This window comes from Phocoena phocoena, chromosome 2, assembly GCF_963924675.1.
Source record: "Phocoena phocoena chromosome 2, mPhoPho1.1, whole genome shotgun sequence".
Classification (NCBI taxonomy): Eukaryota; Metazoa; Chordata; class Mammalia; order Artiodactyla; family Phocoenidae; genus Phocoena; species Phocoena phocoena.
In genome coordinates, this window is record NC_089220.1 from 91,619,107 (window position 1) to 91,636,673 (window position 17,567).

The 17,567-nt window shown below is 41.8% G+C and overlaps 1 protein-coding gene across 2 annotated transcripts in view; it reads right to left on the bottom strand.

The window, feature by feature from the left end:
• The window catches only part of SHC4 (SHC adaptor protein 4), a 128,046-nt gene that overhangs the window by 79,277 nt on the left and 31,202 nt on the right, over positions 1–17,567 (bottom strand). For both annotated transcript variants that reach the window (XM_065871358.1, XM_065871357.1), the window contains exon 2: positions 8,825–8,895. In XM_065871358.1, coding sequence (XP_065727430.1) covers positions 8,825–8,895 — 71 coding nt within the window. The remainder of the gene's footprint in view (positions 1–8,824; positions 8,896–17,567) is intronic.

Here is a 17,567-nt window from a genome sequence, read left to right on the forward strand (position 1 = left end):
CGACCAAGGCTCACTGGCCCAGCAGCTCCGCGGCATGTGGGAACTTCCCAGACCAGGGCACGAACCTGTGTCCCCTGCATCAGCAGGCGGACTCTCAACGACTGAGCCACCAGGGAAGCCCATCTTTACATATTTTGAATACTAATTCCTTATCAGATATATGACTTGAAAAAATATTTTTTCCATTCTGTGGGTTGCCTTAGTAACTGTACTTCTTGGCCTCACCTGTGCTCATTCAAATAGTAACTGCACCTGCATGTGAGAGACATTGTGCTAATGACTCTAAGGAAAAGGTGCCCTTGACTTTCACACCCTCTCTCTGTGGGTTTGACTGTCATGCTATCAGAATCCTTCCCAACTGCTTGGGAACTTTTTTTTAAAATAAATTTATTCATTTATTTATTTACTTTTGGCTGCATTGGGTCTTCATTGCTGCACGAGGGCTTTCTCTAGTTGTGGCGAGCAGGGGCTACTCTTCATTGCGGTGCACAGGCTTCTCATTGCAGTGGCTTCTCTTGTTATGCAGCACGGGCTCTAGGAGCGCAGGCTCAGTAGTTGTGGTGCACGGGCTTAGCTGCTCTGCGGCATGTGGGATCTTCCTGGACCAGGGTTCAAATCCGTGTCCCCTGCGTTGGCAGGCGGACTCTCAACCACTGCGCAACCAGGGAAGTCCCAGTTTGGGAATTTTTTTTAATTACTGTATCTTTGAAGACTTCTAAAAGGAATTTAATTGGCTTTTCATTTCAGATACCTGAGAAGTGAGATCTCAGTCCTAACGAGGTTGTGAGGAACCGGGAGTAGCATAGCTTGAAGCTAGCAGAGGTGGTCACTGTCCACACATTCAGACACACACCACACAAAACCTCCATGAGGGCTCCCTGACGTCCCCATGTGTGTGGGAGGAAGTACGTCCATTCACACCGGTGCCTGCTGAGGAGGATTTGACTGTTATGTGTTGTAACTGTTCTCACCAGCTGATAAAGGTCATAAGCCCTGGCCCTGGGACCCCAGACCCTTCTTGGGGCCTTTACATTCCTTCCTGACCAATGAACAATGAAACTTGTTTTATCCAACCACGTACATTCTGCCTCAGCAAGTGCTCGTTGTCAATTTTTAGCATGACCACTATGAACTAGAGCTGTAACATTCTTGATTTCTTTTTTCTCCTTGCCACTCAGTAAATGTCTTCGCTGGGGTATGTTCCCTTGCCTGGCAAGTTAATAAACTCAGCCCTTTATGCCCGCTCTGGTGTCTTTACTTTGCTTGCCATGTGAGCTGCAATCCCACACTTCACTGCATGGTCTCCTCACAGGTCGACACAGAACCCACACACCAGATGCCGGACAGTTACTCCAAGTTTTACACTGATACACTCATCCATGCATAGCTGCAATCAACCTCATTCATACATTCCTCAGGAAATTTACATAAATGCCAGCCTATTTTCAGACAAATTGATATCTTAATTTAGCCACCTAGCATGCAGATATTTGACCTCTACAGAATACTTAAAACCTTCCCTCCTGATGTTCACATTTCTTATAAAGCTCATCCACGGGACTTTAGGTAAGTGTTCAGCTGCATCTTGGATCTGCTTTGCATCTAATAGTTGCTAACACCAAAGACACACACACACACACACACACACAAGTATGCATTTGTCTCTGAAGAGCTGCCTTTAATGTCCTGTTGAAGCCAAAGAATCAAAATTTCAAGACAGTGAATTAAATTTGCAGAATCAGGGCTCAGGAGCAGTAACATTCCAAACAGGAAACTACTCCAATTACAACATCCTCTGAATTATGATCTCTGCTTCCTTGCTGCTTTACCTACTACCAATCTTCCCAACAGCCTGCTTACTGTCTACAGCAGCAGTTCCAAAAAACACTACTCAGGGTTTTCTTCCCCCATGGAATGGAATGGGGCAGAAGGGAGGGAGTGGGCTTTAGGTTTTAGTGACATGATTTCTTCTGTGTGTGTGTGTGTTTCAGATCAAATGAGGTTTTTGTTTTCTTTATCTTTGTTTTAAAAACCATGATGAATGGTAATTAGATTTATCATGGTGATCAATTTGAAATGTATAGAAATATCAAATCACTATGTTGTATACCATAAATTTACATAATGTTGTAGGTCAATTACATGGCAAAAACAAACAAACTCATTAAAAAGGTCAGATTTGTGTAGAACTACCATATCACCCAGCAATCCCACTACTGGGCATGTACTCTGAGAAAACCATAATTCAGAAAGAGTCATGTACCAAAATGTTCACTGCAGCTCTATTTACAATAGCCCAGAGATGGAAACAACCCAAGTGTCCATCATCGGATGAATGGATAAAGAAGATGTGGCACATATATACAATAGAATATTACTCAGCCATAAAAAGATACGAAATTGAGCTATTTGTAATGAGGTGGATAGACCTAGAGTCTGTCATACAGAGTGAAGTAAGTCAGAAAGAGAAAGACAAATACCGTATGCTAACACATATGTATGGAATCTAAGAAAAAATAATGTCATGTAGAACCTAGGGGTAAGACGGGAATAAAGACACAGACCTACTAGAGAATGATCTTGAGGATATGGGGAGGGGGAAGGGTAAGCTGTGACAAAGCGAGAGAGAGGCATGGACATATATACACTACCAAAAGTAAGGTAGATAGCTAGTGGGAAGCAGCCGCATAGCACAGGGAGATCAGCTCCGTGCTTTGTGACCACCTAGAGGGGTGGGATAGGGAGGGTGGGGGGGAGGGAGACGCAAGAGGGAAGAGATATGGGAACATATGTATAACTGATTCACTTTGTTATAAAGCAGAAACTAGCACACCATTGTAAAGCAATTATACTCCAATAAAGATGTAAAAAAAAAAAAGGTCAGATTTGTCGATATGAGAGGCTGAAGGTGGAGGGAGGGGAATTAGAGGAAGGGAGTCAAAGGCACAAACTTCCAGTTATAAGGTAAGTAAGTACTAGGATGTGATGTAAACATGATAAATATAATTAACACTGCTGAGTGTTATATATGGAAGTTGTTAAGAGAGCAAATCCTGAGTTCTCATACGAAAAACAATTTTTATATTCCTCTAATTTTGTATCTATATGAGATGATGAATGTCCAGTAAATTTATTGTGGTGATCATTTCATGATGTACGTAAGTCAGATCATTATGCTGTACACCTTAAACTTATACAGTGCTGTATATCAATTATATCTCAATAAAACTGGAAGACAAAGATAAAAATAAAGAAATTATGAAAGAATAATCTTAAGAAATTAAAGAAGGAACAGCATAAAATAAACTTAAAAAGGAGGAGAGATACACTGAAGATAAAGAGGAAATAAATGAATTAGAAAATCAAAGACCAAGTAGATTTGAATAATAAAAACTAAACCTGGTTCTTTCAAAAGAGCAATAAAATAAACAAACTTCTGGCAAATCTGATTTTAAAAGATCACACAAACAAATCAGAAATGTTGAAGAGAGCATAATCACATATATAGAGGCTATGTGAAAATTAGATGAGAATACTATGGCTAACATTATGTGACAAATTTGAAAAATCAAGATAAAATGCCCAACTTTTGGGGTAAAACCACCCCCAAATTATCTTACCAAAGGATAAAAAAAATTTGAAAAGACTAATAAAAAAGAAGATTTGACAATGGAGGTAAAAATCTAACAAGCTCTGAGAGTTGTTTGGGCTAGTTCCAAAGAGTTTTATAGTAGCAGATAATTCCAACATTGTTTAAATTGTGTCAGAGCACAGAAAATATGGAAAGGTTCTGCAATCATTCTTATGAGGCTAACGTATTCCTGAAACCAAAATTTCCTAAGTATAGTTCAAAAAAGAAAACTCACTTAAAATAAGGATGCAAAGGGCTTCCCTGGTGGCGCAGTGGTTGAGAGTCCGCCTGCCGATGCAGGGGACACGGGTTCGTGCCCCGGTCCGGGAAGATCCCACATGCCGCGGAGCGGCTGGGCCCGTGAGCCATGGCCGCTGAGCCTGCGCGTCCGTAGCCTGTGCTCCGCAACGGGAGAGGCCACGGCAATGAGAGGCCCGCGTACCGCGAAAAAAAAATAATAATAATGCAAAAATTTGAAATAAAATATTAACAAGTTGTATGTAACTGCTACCTATGATGACATGACAATTAAGAAGGGTTTACAGCAGGAATTCAATGATTGTTCCATACTATAAAACTTATTAATGCAGTTCTCTACAATAATAAATTAAAGGGAAAAGTATTTAACCATCATGACATATTAAAATAGTGCCAAAGAGCAAAATTTCCTAATCCTGGAGCCTTAACCTGAAGTTCCATCTTCACATCTATTAGCTGTGTGACCTTGGGCAAGTTACTAAATCTAAATTTCATCTCCTCGTTAGTAGAATGAGAGTTTCTAATAGAGATAATCTTAGTAAAAGTTTTGAGTTCCCACTCCCCCCCAACAACTAAAAAATAAAAATCATGTTGAGAACATTTTTATAGGAGAGAGGAATGACTATGTCATCCTTACTATGATTTTCATTTTCCCCTTCTCCTATTTCCTTTTTTTTTTTTTTTTTTTTTTTTTTTGCGGTACGTGGGCCGCTCACCGCCGCGGCCTCTCCCGCCGCGGAGCACAGGCTCCGGACGCCCAGGCCCAGCGGCCACGGCTTACGGGCCCAGTCGCTCCGCGGCACGTGGGATCCTCCCGGACCGAGGCACGAACCCGCGCCCCCCCCGCATCACCAGGCGGACTCCCAACCACTGCGCCACCAGGGAAGCCCCCTCCTATTTCCTTTTGATAGTGTTTTCCAGACATTCTGAAGACAACCATCACTGTGAGCCTTTGTCTTCCTAATCATCTTGCTTCTCTTTTCTATCAGGAAAAACCTCCTCCTTTGCCCTTTCGCATGAACACTAGATTACTAAAAATGAAGATGTGGTCCTAAATCAGTCAAGTGGATAAATGCCTGGGTGAGAACTAGTGGATAAATCTGGAGTCCAAGAAGTGTGATGAGAGCTTTGGAAAGGGTGTAATCCAGGGAACTGCCGACAAAGTACATGGCCTCCTTGTCCTTTTCTCTGCTCGGAGTATTCTCTGTGTTCTAGACGTCCTATGGATTCAGCCCTCAAACAATTGGCAGAAAGGTCCCTCATAATGAGAAGAATTTGACTCCATCTTTGTCCTCTGTTTCAAACACTGACCCAACTGTTGTATCTTAACCATGGCTCCTCCTTTATTATCAGGAACTTCATGTTGCCGTCTGTCTATTAACTGGAACAATGTACTAACTAGTAGAGACATGGTAAGATCAATTAACATAGGCAGGACATCAGCCTGAATACACCTGTTTGTATGCGTAGTGGCAATTAGCTACATTAGTTTATCAGCAGTCACACCTGATTAATCTGCTTGATGGTAAATGTCAGGAGATATCTGTGGTCACACAAAATAAAGATCTTTCTTATAGAATTCTCACTGGTCCATTGAATTTTTTTCTTGGGTTAAGTAGGATTATGAGTTAAATGAAACTTTGTGAATATGTGAAATTCAAATTGTAAACTATTTGAAACCTGATTCAACAGTTATATATTAATAACATCTTAGGCAATTGGGAATAGAGCAACTTGAATAGTGGCTGAATGTGAATACCTATGTAAGTTGAGAAAAGAAAGGAGAAGGAGATAAAGAAGGAAAAATTAAGAGAAGGAAGAGTAAATATTTGCGAAGTAGGGTGGGAATTAGAGGTTTATGGAAAGTGAGCCACCCTCAAGCTTCCACAAATCTGCCCAGAGCACAATTTGCCATGCCTGAATCTCATACGGACACATCTACAAGGAATAATATCCAGGTACTATGCCAGACACCTCCCCTTGGATCTGTACATTAGTCATGAACCGAATCTTCATGGCAGAGAAAGAAATAGTCTTTTACCATTTACTAAACAGTAGGAAAATACAGACTGACAAATTCATAAAGATGTTTTAAAAATAGAAATTAGGAAGTTAATATTAACATATACACACTACTATATATAAAATAAATAATCAACAAGGACCTACCGTATAGCACAGGGAACTCTACTCAATACTCTGTAATAACCTATATGGGAAAAGAATCTGAAAAAGAATAGATACATGTATATGTATAACTAAATCACTTTGTTGTACACCTGAAACTAACACAACATTGTAAATCAACTATACTCCAATATAAAATAGAAATTAAAAAAATAAAATAAAAACAGATAGTAACAAAAAATAGATACATGGATGGGAGGGAGGGTATCAACTAGTATATGGTTCTTCTGCAGAACAATCTAGCAATACAGATCTAAAGCCTTCAAAATATTTATATTGTTTGACCTAGTGATAAACCTTGAAGACATTATGCTAAATGAAATAAATTAGTCACACAAAAAACAAACACTATATAACCCTACTTATATGAGGTACCTACAGTAGTCATATTCATAGAGACAGAAAGTGGAATGGTGGTTGCCAGGGGCTGGGGGAGAAGGGAATAAGAAGTTATTATTTAATATACAAAGTTTCAGTTTGAAAAGATGAAAAAGTTCTGGAGAGGGATGGTGGTGGTGTTTGCACAAGATGAAACGCACTTAATGCCACTGAATTGGACACTTAAAAATGGTTAAAATAGTAAAGTTTCTGTTATACGTATTTTACCACAATTAAAAATTCTTCTGAATATTTAGCAACAGGAAAATGGCCAACATGGGAGAAACAGTAGCAAATATTTTTCAGATTTTCTACAAAAATCACTGTAAGCACACGTAAGGAAGAAAAGATCAGAAGGTTTTTCCAAAGCACAAAATGTTAGTAGACATTATTTCCAGGTGAGATTATGAGTGATTTTCTTTTTCAAACTTATCTGTATTTTCTAAATGTTCTAAGTAAATATACAGTATAACTAGATAATAAAATAAAATTTAAAAGCCCACCTACTACATCTCTATCCTCTTACCCTGCTTTATCATTATAGTAATGGCACTTATTACTACCTGAAAGTATATTGTCTCTTTATTTGTTTCCTTGCCATAGTCTGTTTCCCCAGGTAGAATGTAAGTTCTCTGAGGTCAGAGGCATCTGCACCCTTTATTCTTGAAGAGTTTCAGGCACTTGATGAGCACTCCATAAATACTCAAGTGAAGGAGAACAAGTCAAAATGAATGGATGAGGGAATGAACAGAAAATCAGTCATCCTCAAGTATGGACAGTGGCATTCCTTTCTCCTGTATCCCCACTCCAGCCACCTGGGGTAGCGACCCTCTTCCTCCCACCTGTAACCAGCTCAGGATTGGAGGAAGGGCTTTCTCCAGATTAAGCATGATCAGAATGAAATAAAACCTGAAATGTGTCCAAATTAGGGCTAAGAGAGTAGGAAGTAATCTAGAAACCCTCTCGCTTAAAGGATAGTTGAAGGGCCTGAGAATGTGAAAGAGAAGGCTTCAAAGGGAAGGAAGATGTAGCCATTTCCAAACCCTGGAAAGTAGTCAGGTGGAGTCATGCATTTACTCCATAAATATCCATTGAGCCCCTTCCGGGTGCCAAGAACTAAAATAGGCACCAAGAATACAGAAAAAAAAAAAAAAAGAAAAATAGAATTAGATTTCATTTGTTTAACTCCTGAGGGAATACCAAGGATTGGTGAGAAATTTGGAAAGACAGATTTGATGCATTGTAAACAAAAGAGTCCACAATAGCATTTCTTAAAGATCATTTCATGGAACCCCAGAGATACATGGAATGTTCATTTCTGTTACATAAAAAAAGAATTCTGGGGCCAGATAAACTTAGAAAATCTCAAGATGAAGTTAGTGCGTTTTAAACTATAGCACGGGACTTCTCAGGGTCTTTAATACCGTACATCATTGTAAACTGTGACTCTCCTAAAGAGCGTATTCCTTTCCCCAAACCTTTTGGTCAAGAGGACAATTTTTCAAGGCCTCGGACTTCTATAAGATAAGCATTAGGAAAAGTTATCCTCTCTTCATAATGAGAACATTCACCTGTGGAAACTGCGGCCTGCAACCATGGATGCAGACAGGCACTGCAGCTTGCCCCTGAGACACATACTGGCACCACACACTGCAGATGCCCAAGTCTTCATCCTGAATCACTCCTATAAATCCAGTCCTCTCACCTCATCTCCCTCACCTCACAATTTTCCCAGTTACCAGTCTCAGCACTCAATTATTCCCCTTTCCATCCTTGCTTTGAACCTGGCCTTAAAGAACCATGCCTTGTGTTTCTGCTTCTGACTTGTGCTCTGTGTAATAATGATTCTGGTTCTTGCCCTAAGCTGCCGGAGGCCACCCTGGGTAAGGGTCCCCGGGTTCAACTCTTTCATCCAGCTCACCTTACATGGAGGAGGGAGACCCAGACAAGGAGTAAGAGTTTCTTGGGTCAGGGATGCCATAAATGGGGAGAGCTTGGGCTTGCTGATGTGGAAAGATTTTCCCTGTTCTTATTTTCGGCTACTTCTTCGACAGGTCTGAGATTCTGTAATGTCCTCTTTCTAGACATTATTTTAAATACATTTAGTATCTGGGAAACCAGCTATTTCTCTGACTACATCATCTTGTCAGTTCTCGTATGAAATGCAGATGCTCCTCCACACAACTGAGAAATCTTTCATGTGACGAGGCAAAGCTACTCATCGAAGGTCACTGGGCTTTGGTGTACCTTCCAGCCTTATGAATAAAAACCCACGATGCCTTTGAAACCTTGTATGAAATTCCTGTGGGGAGAAACTCTTGTGACTTTAGGCTATAGTCCTCAAAGTCTGTCCCATTTTTGTTCTCTTACCTTGTAACTTGGGTTCTCATTCCAAAATCCAGTGACCTCATTGATTGCAGCACCTCAATACAGCCCATGTACTGGAAGAAGAAAAGAAAAAAAAAGAACAAGTAGGAAAAAATAGCACAAAGATAGCTCTTGGCTTCAGAGTGATTTCCTGGGAAACACCGTAAATCAGCCCCTGATATCAAATTACATTTGCACACTCAGCCTACCATTGATATTTCCGACCATTAATGGACACAGGCCTTCAACTGCAGTTCAGTTATAACACATCAGCTGAATCCAAAATATGATATCAGGAATACAGCTGTCATCCCTGACCAATGTGAGCTCAGAGGTTAAGAGCTTGGGCTCTGGGGCCAGACCATGTGAATCTGTATCCTGGCTCTGCCAGTTGTTAGTTATGGAACCCCAGCAAGTTATTCAACTTCTCTGCATCTCAGGTTTGTCACAGTAACGTGGGGATACAATCAGAATTGTTGTGAGAGTAAAATTATTTCCTACAGGTGTTCTAAGAGCAGTGCCTGATACATTCATGCGCTCAGAGATCAGAGGAAGCAAAACTAAAGGTAATACAGGAATATCAAATCTTCTAGGGAGATAAAATAAGCATATAAGTGCAGATAATATAGGACAGTAATATAGGAAGGTCTTATTTTTTTTTTTGCAAGATCATTTATTTATTCAGAGGGTTCAAGGGAAAAAAAAGTCATGTCCTACACCAGGAATGAGTACATTTCTTGAGTACATAGCTTGAACATGGAGTATTGGAAAAGGCATTGAGACTTATAAAGCTAAAAGATGGTTTATATTTAATGTGGCAGCAGCGGGAGCCATCAGGCTGCTGGGAAGAGAGTGATGGGATCGTCTGTGTTTGAGGAGCTTTAATGTCAGCAGCAGTATGAAGGTGGGTTCATGGCGAAGAAAAAGTGAGGATGCTCCTGTCGAGAGGGAAGTAATGACAGCTCACACTGAGGAGGGATGGTGGCAGTAGGAAGGAGGGGACAGATTCAAGCCACATCATAGAAATAGAGACTACACCATTTGGCAGTTGATTTGATCTAGAGAATAAGAGAGAAGGATGAGTCAAGAATGACTCAGATGTTTCCAGCCAGGGTAACAGAGGGAACAGTGATTCCATTAAGAGAAACAGGAAAGCCAGGAGAGGGGAAGATGAGTTGGTTTAGGACCCACTGACTGAAAGACACTGGTGGGGTACCCAGGAAATGACAAGCTGATAGTTGAAAATTGGATTCTGGAATCATGCAGAGGCATTAAGTGTAGGGACTTAGTAGTCTTCTGTGTAGCTTTGCCAGGTGAGGCAGTGGGAGTAATCCTCTTAGCAGGGCCTCAGTTGATGAGGGAGAGTGTTCCTCTGAGAATGAGCTCGGAAATGTTATGAGAGCCAAGTGGTCTGATTGAAAGTGATCTGTAGGCTCCTTGGAAAAGATCTGCTTCCTGTTTAGCTTTCCTCTGCAAGCCTTGCAGCCTCCCTCTGCTTGTGGAAAGATGGCAGGAGCTGGGGGTGCCTCCCCAGATACTTCTTGCAGTATTTCTCAGCGAATTCTACAGATTTCACATCCTAAGAGGAGGTCAGTGCACCAAGTGTTGCTTAGAGCCTCGTGCAGGGTAGAGCGTGCTGGCCAGGACAATTACCTGGCCATTCTCAGCCAGATTCCTGTTCATCATATCCCTCCTGTGGGATCTAGTATTGAGAAAAAAAATTTTTAACATTTTATTCTGTCCCAATCACATTTAACATCCCAAGGCTTGAGTACCTCAAGGAAGTAAGCGATGTCTAGAGATTTCTGTTCAATAAACCATTAGACGTAATAGGAAAGGAAAGCTAGATGTAGCACGGTATTAAGCCCATCTCAAAACTGTCATGAGGGCTTCCCTGGTGGCACAGTGGTTGGGAGTCCGCCTGCCTTTGCAGGGGGAGCGGGTTCGTGCCCCGGTCTAGGCGGATCCCACATGTCGCGGAGCGGCTGGGCCTGTGAGCCATGGCCGCTGAGCCTGCGCGTCCGGAGCCTGTTGCTCTGCAACGGGAGGGGCCGCGGCGGTGAGAGGCCCGCGTACAGCAAAAGAAAAGAAAAAAAAAGAGTATCAGGCCATGTCCCGCCATTGCTTATAAACCTCTGGCATTTATTATCAGAACAAACTTGTTGCCATAAACACTTAAACGCTGTGTTTTCTGACCCCTGTTTACCCCTCCAACTCCATCTGTGTCACTCTGCCCCTGTGCGCTTTGCTGCCACATTGGCTTTCCTTCTATTCCTCAAATACACCCAACACTTTCCAAATACAAGGCCTTTGCACTTGCTGTTCCATTGCCAGCTCTGCCTAGCTCTTCCCCCACTGCACTGCAGGACTAACTCCTTTTTGTCCTTCAGGTTTTAATTCAAATGTCACTGCCTCAGAGGCCCCCTCCTGTCACCCTTCATCACGGTCCCTCATTTGTTATTTCATGCCACTATCAGGTTTACTTGTCAATTTGCTTGTTTGTTACCTGTCTTCATCCCCCTGGCCATAAGCACCGTAAGAGCCATGGTATTTCCAACACCCGGGACAACGCCTGGGCCACAGTGAATGCTATAGAGTTTGCATCCAACAAATACTGGATGAAAGAGTGGAGAAAGCTTCTACTGTTCAGCTCCAACATGAGCTTTAAAATGAGCAGAGAGAGGTGAAGGTCTGACCGTTCTCCCCATCCTGGGGGATGAGTGAGGAGGACAGAACTGAGGACTCAGAAAGAGACTCAAGAGGAAGGTGGGGAGAATGGGCCAAACTCCCCAGGTGTTCCAGGGCTGGGGGGTGTGGTCGTGGGGAGCGCCCGGAGCGATAAAGTTGATGGTGGGGACTCCAACTGGGAGGAGAGTAGGCTGCGGATCTGAACAGGATGCGGAGAAAGAGGCAAAAAAATGTCAGCTGGGACAGAAATGCTCCAAGGCTGATGAAGCTCAACAGCCACGTGAGGGAGGGTGTCAAATGGTGCCATCCTCAGCCCAGTGAAGTGAAGCACCCATGGGGGGATTCTGGTTAACAATGCGGAGAGGGGTTTCTAGTAGAGAGTGGGAGAGCAAGTCAGGGAGGAGGGGAACCTTCCAAGGTTTTGTTCTTAATCACGCTTCCTGGCAATAACCACCTCATGCCCTTCCTTCTAAGGCATCCCCAGGCATGGCTTCCGATCCCCTCCCCTTCCTCGAAACCTGTTTTGCTTCACACGCTTGTCTGTCATCAGTGGCACACCTTCTGCCAACCTCCCTGTGATAAACGTGAATCCTAGCCTGAGGTGATCGTGACAATAAGCACATTCCCCGCCGACCCTGGGCACGTGAGGAAGAAGCCACTCTGGGCAACGTGAAGGGAGAAAAGCAATGTCTGATTTTTTCCACAGTGACCCTGAAGCCCAGATGCAGCTGGTCTTCCCTTTGACTCATTCAGTCCATTCCACTCTGAAACCATCGCTGTGTGGAAGCAGGGAGAGGGCAGTGCACGAAAAGAATCTGTCTGCATCTTCATTCAGGTACCTGATGACTGCCCAAGCGGAAAGTAGCTGAATATCCAGGCCCGAGGGATGAGGACTTCAGTTTGTTGATTTCAGTATAAACTAGGGATGATAGTACCTCCCATTCATTTATTAAATGTAGATCGGCATAAGACATGCTCTCTGTTCTTAAGAAACCCATTCATTTATTAAATTCACTTATTTATTCATTTATTAAATGTAGATCTGCATAAGACGTGCTCTCTGTTCTTAAGAAACGCAGCCCCGTGAGGATAGGCCAACCATGAAAGAGATGATTTATCTTTCCTTTCTATGAGGTTAGTCATTGTTAATTCCATTAAATAGATGAAGAAATTAAGGCCTATTAAAGGGAAGTGCCTGGCTCGGTTTCATGTATTCAGTGAGACTGAATCAGGGCTTATTCTGGAGGCCACAGCCCATTTCTGGGAACCTTTGTGTGAGCCTTGTGGAACAGGAAAAGCAAAAAGAAAAAGAGTCATCCAGCTGCTCCCACTGACTCTTCCTTTGGTCTTCCCAGGTGTGTAAGAAGGTAACGAGCCTGGGGGCCCCACGGTAAGAGCAGGCATGAATCCAAGCTCTTCAGGGGCCTGCAGGAGGTGGCACATGACGCAGAAGACACTCCCTAGTTCCTGACCCTGTGATGAGAAGAGGACACTGGAGAGCTTTATTAGAGGCACCCAGGAGCGGCAAGAAGGTGGCGACACTCAGACAACCTTCCCATTCAGCACCTGAGGGACGGCTCACCTAGCTCCCGGCTCACGCGCTCCCTTCGTGCCCCAAGGCACTCATAATATTTTTGTACTGTCTGAGCTACAGCCACTTGCTTCCAGGGAGAGATGAACAGCCTATTCATGGCCTGCGTATCTTGGGTTTCGCATTCCAGAGAAGAAATTACTGCAGTTTTCAGAGAAAAGGAATGAGAGCTAACTTATGGGAAATTTTCACCTGACTCTTACAGAAGGATGACTTCAAAAGACCTAAAGAAAAAGGATATATATTCTTATATCCTCAGAAAAAAATGTCTGCAGGATACATAAGACACGGTTAACAGTGGTTACCTCTGGGAATGGGACAGAGGCAGCCTTTTACTTTACATTTTTGTATTGCTTATGTTTGAAAATAAGTAGATGGTATTATTTTAGAGTTTAAAAATTAAATAAGGCCTACCACTTAACTTCTTGGGATCACAATTTATAAATTACTAAGTAGGGTTAAATCCCTTTTGTTCAATGGCATACTCCCTTCCTTAGAATGTGCCTGTCCCTGTGCTAGGAGAATGGAGAAATATTGTTCAAAAGAAGGTTAAAGGCATTGGCCCTGCACTTAATAAGATGGGAAGGAATGACACTTTGAAACAATCAGAACACTGAAGAAGAGTATATCAAATATGATATGACAAGGGTCTGACCTTCATGCAATAAATGTTCAACAATGGTAGAGGCCACCAATGTGGCCTGAAGACACTGCAGGATTTTTCTGCCACCTCTAAATAACATCTAGTCTTTCCCATTAAAAAAAAAAAAAAAAGTCGGGGGGAATGGGGAGAGGACATTCTCTTCATAACCTTGAGACATTGTCTCCACTTCTTTACTTTCCATTCATGCTTCAACCCACTACAGTAGTTTCTGGTCTCAAGACTCTATTGAAACTCTCTGAGCAAACCAATGATCTCCTCGTCCACTGTGACCTGTTCTGGTCTCCAATTCACCTATCCAGAGCAACTGCCATTGCTGACCTCTAGCCACCTCCTTCTCTTTCCCTGGAGCGTCTCTCCTTGGTTTTCTTGAGAGTATTCTCTGGTTCCCCATCTTTATCCTCTGACTCTTCCTTCTCTGTCTCCTTTGCTGCTTCCTTTTCCCCCCCGTCTTTTCTTTAAACAATGTCCCTTCTCCCGTCACTCTATACCATTGGTTCTTAACTCTGACTGCATATTAAAACGCCAGGGAAGCTTAGAAAATTCTGGTTCCCGAGTTTTACTCCAATCCAATAAAATCAATCTCTACCATGTATACTCCTTTGCCTTCGCTTATTGCCTGGATGTTGATGGCACACGGATTTTCAACCCAAGCTCTCTCCCAGGTTCCAGATCTGTATAATCACAGGAATATTCCACTTGCATCTCAAATTCAACAAGTCCAAATTATTCCTCTACTTTCATTTCTGATCTCAACCAATGGTATCACCATCTACCTCTTTATACAAACTGGAAAACGCACCTCTTCCCTTTCTTTCAAACCCCTCATCCAACCAGGGGCCAAGTTCCATCAATTCAATCATCTCTCACATCTGCCCTCTCTTCTCCCCTCAGCTCCACACTCTGCCCCAAATTGTACCACCTTAGTTTAGGCAAACTGTGTCTCTCAACTGCAATAGAGTGGACTCACATCCATTTAATGCACTTAATTCAACTACTATATCCATTTGGCCGGCAGAACATAAGAGATCAGTCCCTTCGTTCAGCCCTTCAGCCCCCAACCCTACTCCTCAAAGACTTTGACCTCAACTGCCCCAGGAAAAGGGGACCTCTGCAAATTCAAACAGAAATACCAGTGAATGACTCTGAGCCTGGATGGTCCAGGTACACAAGTGTTAGAGATTTCAGGGATTACCCAGTGCATTCTTTACTCTACCTGAGTTTCACCCTGGTGTTGAATTTAGAACACAATCCCCCGAAGGAGTGTCCTACCCTCTGAATCTGCCTTTCGCAGTACAGCCAGCACCTTACTGAAATGCAAGTCTAGCAGGATATCACTCCATCCTATCACATCTCATTCCCACTTAAAACCCTTCAGACCCCCCACCTTCTTAAAGCAGAGCTTCTCAAACTTTAGAGAACTTCAGAGTCAACAGAGAAACTTCAATGGCAGATTTAAAAAAACAGATTCCTAGGGTTCTGACAGATTCTGCTTCAGTCGGTCCAGGAGATTGCATTTCAATAAGCATTCATGGGTTCCGCTACAGCTGGTCCAAGAGTTAACACTTTGGAGAAAACATCAGTCTTCAGGAAGAGATCCTACTTTCTTAGTTTAATGGACAAGGTCTCCAGCTATTATCATTCAAAAGTCACTTACATGAAACCTCTCCTCTTTTCCTCCTTTCTTAACTTCAGGCTTGACCACTACCTTCTCTGGACCCTCCTCCACGCACTGTATGGATGTCCAGAAGACCCTTCATAAAACATTAATTGTCCATGTGGCTTTTATTGGTCAATGTGTGGGTATCTCTTTTAGGATAGGAATAGTGTCTGTTTGTATCCTCAGTGCTGAGCCTAGCTCACCAATGTTCCTGAGATGAATGAGTAAAATAGGGCTTGAATAACTTTTAAGAAAAGATAGGATGTGTGTATAAAAATAATTATATTAAGGATTTAGATCATATTAATCCTTTTTTTCAAACTGAATCTCATCTAACTTAGATTTTCCAAAAGAATAATCATAAAGGTCAAAAACTCAACGCTTAATAATTAAGGCATTGGGCTTCCCTGGTTGCACAGTGGTTGGGAGTCTGCCTGCCGATGCAGGGGACGCGGGTTCGTGCCCCAGTCCGGGAGGATCTTGCATGCCGCGGAGAGGCTGGGCCCGTGAGCCATGGCCGCTGAGCCTGCGCGTCTGGAGCCTGTGCTCCGCAGTGGGAGAGAGGCCACAGTGGTGACAGGCCCGCGTACCGCAAAAAAAAAAAAAAAAAATTAAGGCATTAATGAGTGAGTGGATCCAGGTAGAAGAAAGTAGCCAGATACAGGCAAATCTGGAACTATACGGCATACAAGAAAGACAAAACCCAAAGTACTCTAGCTACTTCTTGTCATTTGGGAAACCAGATCTGATTTTTCAAGAGAAGTCAGAAATAAGACTTTATTTATGAATTTTCCTAAATTTAAAAACTGACAGGTCACAATGAACAATCCAAACTTTAAATTTAAAAGATCTATTTGTAATAGAATCCAAAGCAATAAAATATTTATGAATAAATTTAACAAAATAAATACAAAATTTATGCTTTGAAACTATAAAATATTGTTGAAAGAAACTCAAGAAGACCAAAACAATTGGAAAGACATTCCAAGTTCAGAGATGGGGAAGACTTAATGTTAAGGTAGCAGTACTCTTCAAACTGATCAACTAACTCAACTAATTGCATAAAGAAAGACATAGAGATCAGTGAAATAGACTTGAGAATCCAAAAATAAACCCTCACATTTACTGTCAGTAGACTTCTGACAAGGGCACCAAAACAATTTAAGTGGGGGAACAACAATGTTTTCAACAAATGGTGCTGGAGCAATTGGATATTAACAGAATGGAATAACATACAAAAGAATGAAATCAGATCTCTATTCGATACCATATGCAAAAATAAACTCAAAATGGATCTAAGACCTACATATAAGAGTTAAAATGATAAAACTCTTAAAAGAAAATAGGCAAAAATCATCAGGACCTTGGATATGATACCAAAAGTACAAGCAAACAAAGAAAAAAACAGATGAATTGAATTTCATAAAAATTACTTTTGTGCTGCAAGGGACACTATCAAGAAAATGAAAAGAGAACGGGAGAAAATGTTTGCAAATGATTTATCTGATAAGGGACTTGCATCTAGAATACATAAAGAACACAATTCAATAATAAAAAGACAAATAACCTAATTTTTAAATGGACAAATGATCTGAACAGACATTTCTCCAAATAAGATATACAAATGGCGAGTAAGCACATGAAAAACTGCTCAGTGTCATTCATCACTAAGGAACTGCACATCAAAACCACAGTGAGATACCACTTCACACCCTTTGGAATGGCTATAATTTAAAAAAAAAAACAACTGAAAATGGAAAGTGTTGGCAAAGGTGCAGAGAAACTGGAACCCTCATACGTTGGTAATGGGAATGTAAAATGGTGAAGCTATGAGGGAAAACAGCTTGGCAGTTCCTCAAAAAGTTAAACTAAGAATTACCATATGGCTCAACAATTCCACTCCTAGATATACACCCATGAAAAGTGAAAACACATGTTCACACAAACACTTGCAGTCAAATGTTCATAGTAGCATTAGTCATAATGGCCAAAAAGTAGAAACACCTGAATATCCATCAACTGATGAATGGATCAGTAAAAAGTGGTATATCTTGCAATGGCATAGTGTTTGACAATAAAAAGGAATGAACTACTGATTAATGCTACAACATGGATGAACCCTGAAAATATCTTTCCAAGTGAAAGA